The sequence below is a fragment of the Rhipicephalus sanguineus genome, chromosome 8 (genome assembly GCF_013339695.2).
Source record: "Rhipicephalus sanguineus isolate Rsan-2018 chromosome 8, BIME_Rsan_1.4, whole genome shotgun sequence".
NCBI classification, from domain to species: domain Eukaryota; kingdom Metazoa; phylum Arthropoda; class Arachnida; order Ixodida; family Ixodidae; genus Rhipicephalus; species Rhipicephalus sanguineus.
In genome coordinates, this window is record NC_051183.1 from 77,707,567 (window position 1) to 77,708,418 (window position 852).

At 45.4% G+C, this 852-nt stretch overlaps 1 protein-coding gene across 1 annotated transcript in view; it reads right to left on the reverse strand.

Annotated features, from left to right (window-relative positions):
* LOC119402129 (uncharacterized) overlaps positions 1 to 852 on the reverse strand; it is a 5,865-nt gene extending 5,013 nt beyond the window's left edge. Inside the window, exon 1 of the mRNA XM_037669250.2 lies at positions 591 to 852. Coding sequence (XP_037525178.2) covers positions 591 to 726 — 136 coding nt within the window. The 5' untranslated portion in view covers positions 727 to 852. The remainder of the gene's footprint in view (positions 1 to 590) is intronic.

The following is an 852-nucleotide window of genomic DNA, read 5'->3' on the forward strand; positions in this document are numbered from 1 at the left end:
GTATGTATGTATGTATGTATGTATGTATGTATGTATGTATGTACAAGCCTTCCTTCCTCTGTCCCCGCCTCGACTTTAAGGGACACTAAAGTGAAACAATGAATCAGTTTAGATTGATAAATTGTACTCTGGAAACACTGAAGTCGTTAATTTCACCATCATAGGCATATTATAGAGTGCGAAATCATGGTCAAAGCTTAATTTCATTTTTAAATTTCGCGCCAAAATCCCCTCACGTTACGTCACGGATCTTAAAGGGAATATAACTAATATCTTGGCAACATTGGCTCAACGAAATTCATTGAAACTTGGTATGTTAAGCCTCTGGCCCCTTCAGAGGGACAACTTATTTTTTACCGATTACGAACTAGATCGGCCCTGGCAGGCGCAGTCAAAATCTACGACGTCGCGGTGATTGTTGCGATCGCCACCACCCACATTTTGTTCTTGCGCGTTTTCAAGCTTACCAAGCGCCTCGCGGAAAGAGTGGTGATTGTGGTGTTGTGAAAGACTATAATTTAATACTAATACGAAAAAAAAATCCTTTTTCTTGGTGCCCCTATAACGCGCGCGTGCGTAGACACTCTCACCTTTGAGGTAGCCCTCGCCCCAGGTCGTGATGTCCCCGCAGGTTCGCGTAAGCGCCTTTTCGTCCGCGTTGTAGAAGTGGAAGAAGACGACAGCGCCAACAGTGGCAACGACGGAGAGGGTGAGGCAGAGCGTCATCGCCAAACAGGTGGTCTGCAGCGACGAATTAAGTGTTGGCCCAACCTCACCAAGTGTCTCTAAAGCGCAAGCATTCCACGTATTGATGTCAGGTCAAAAGGTGTTAACACGTGCACATACGAAAAA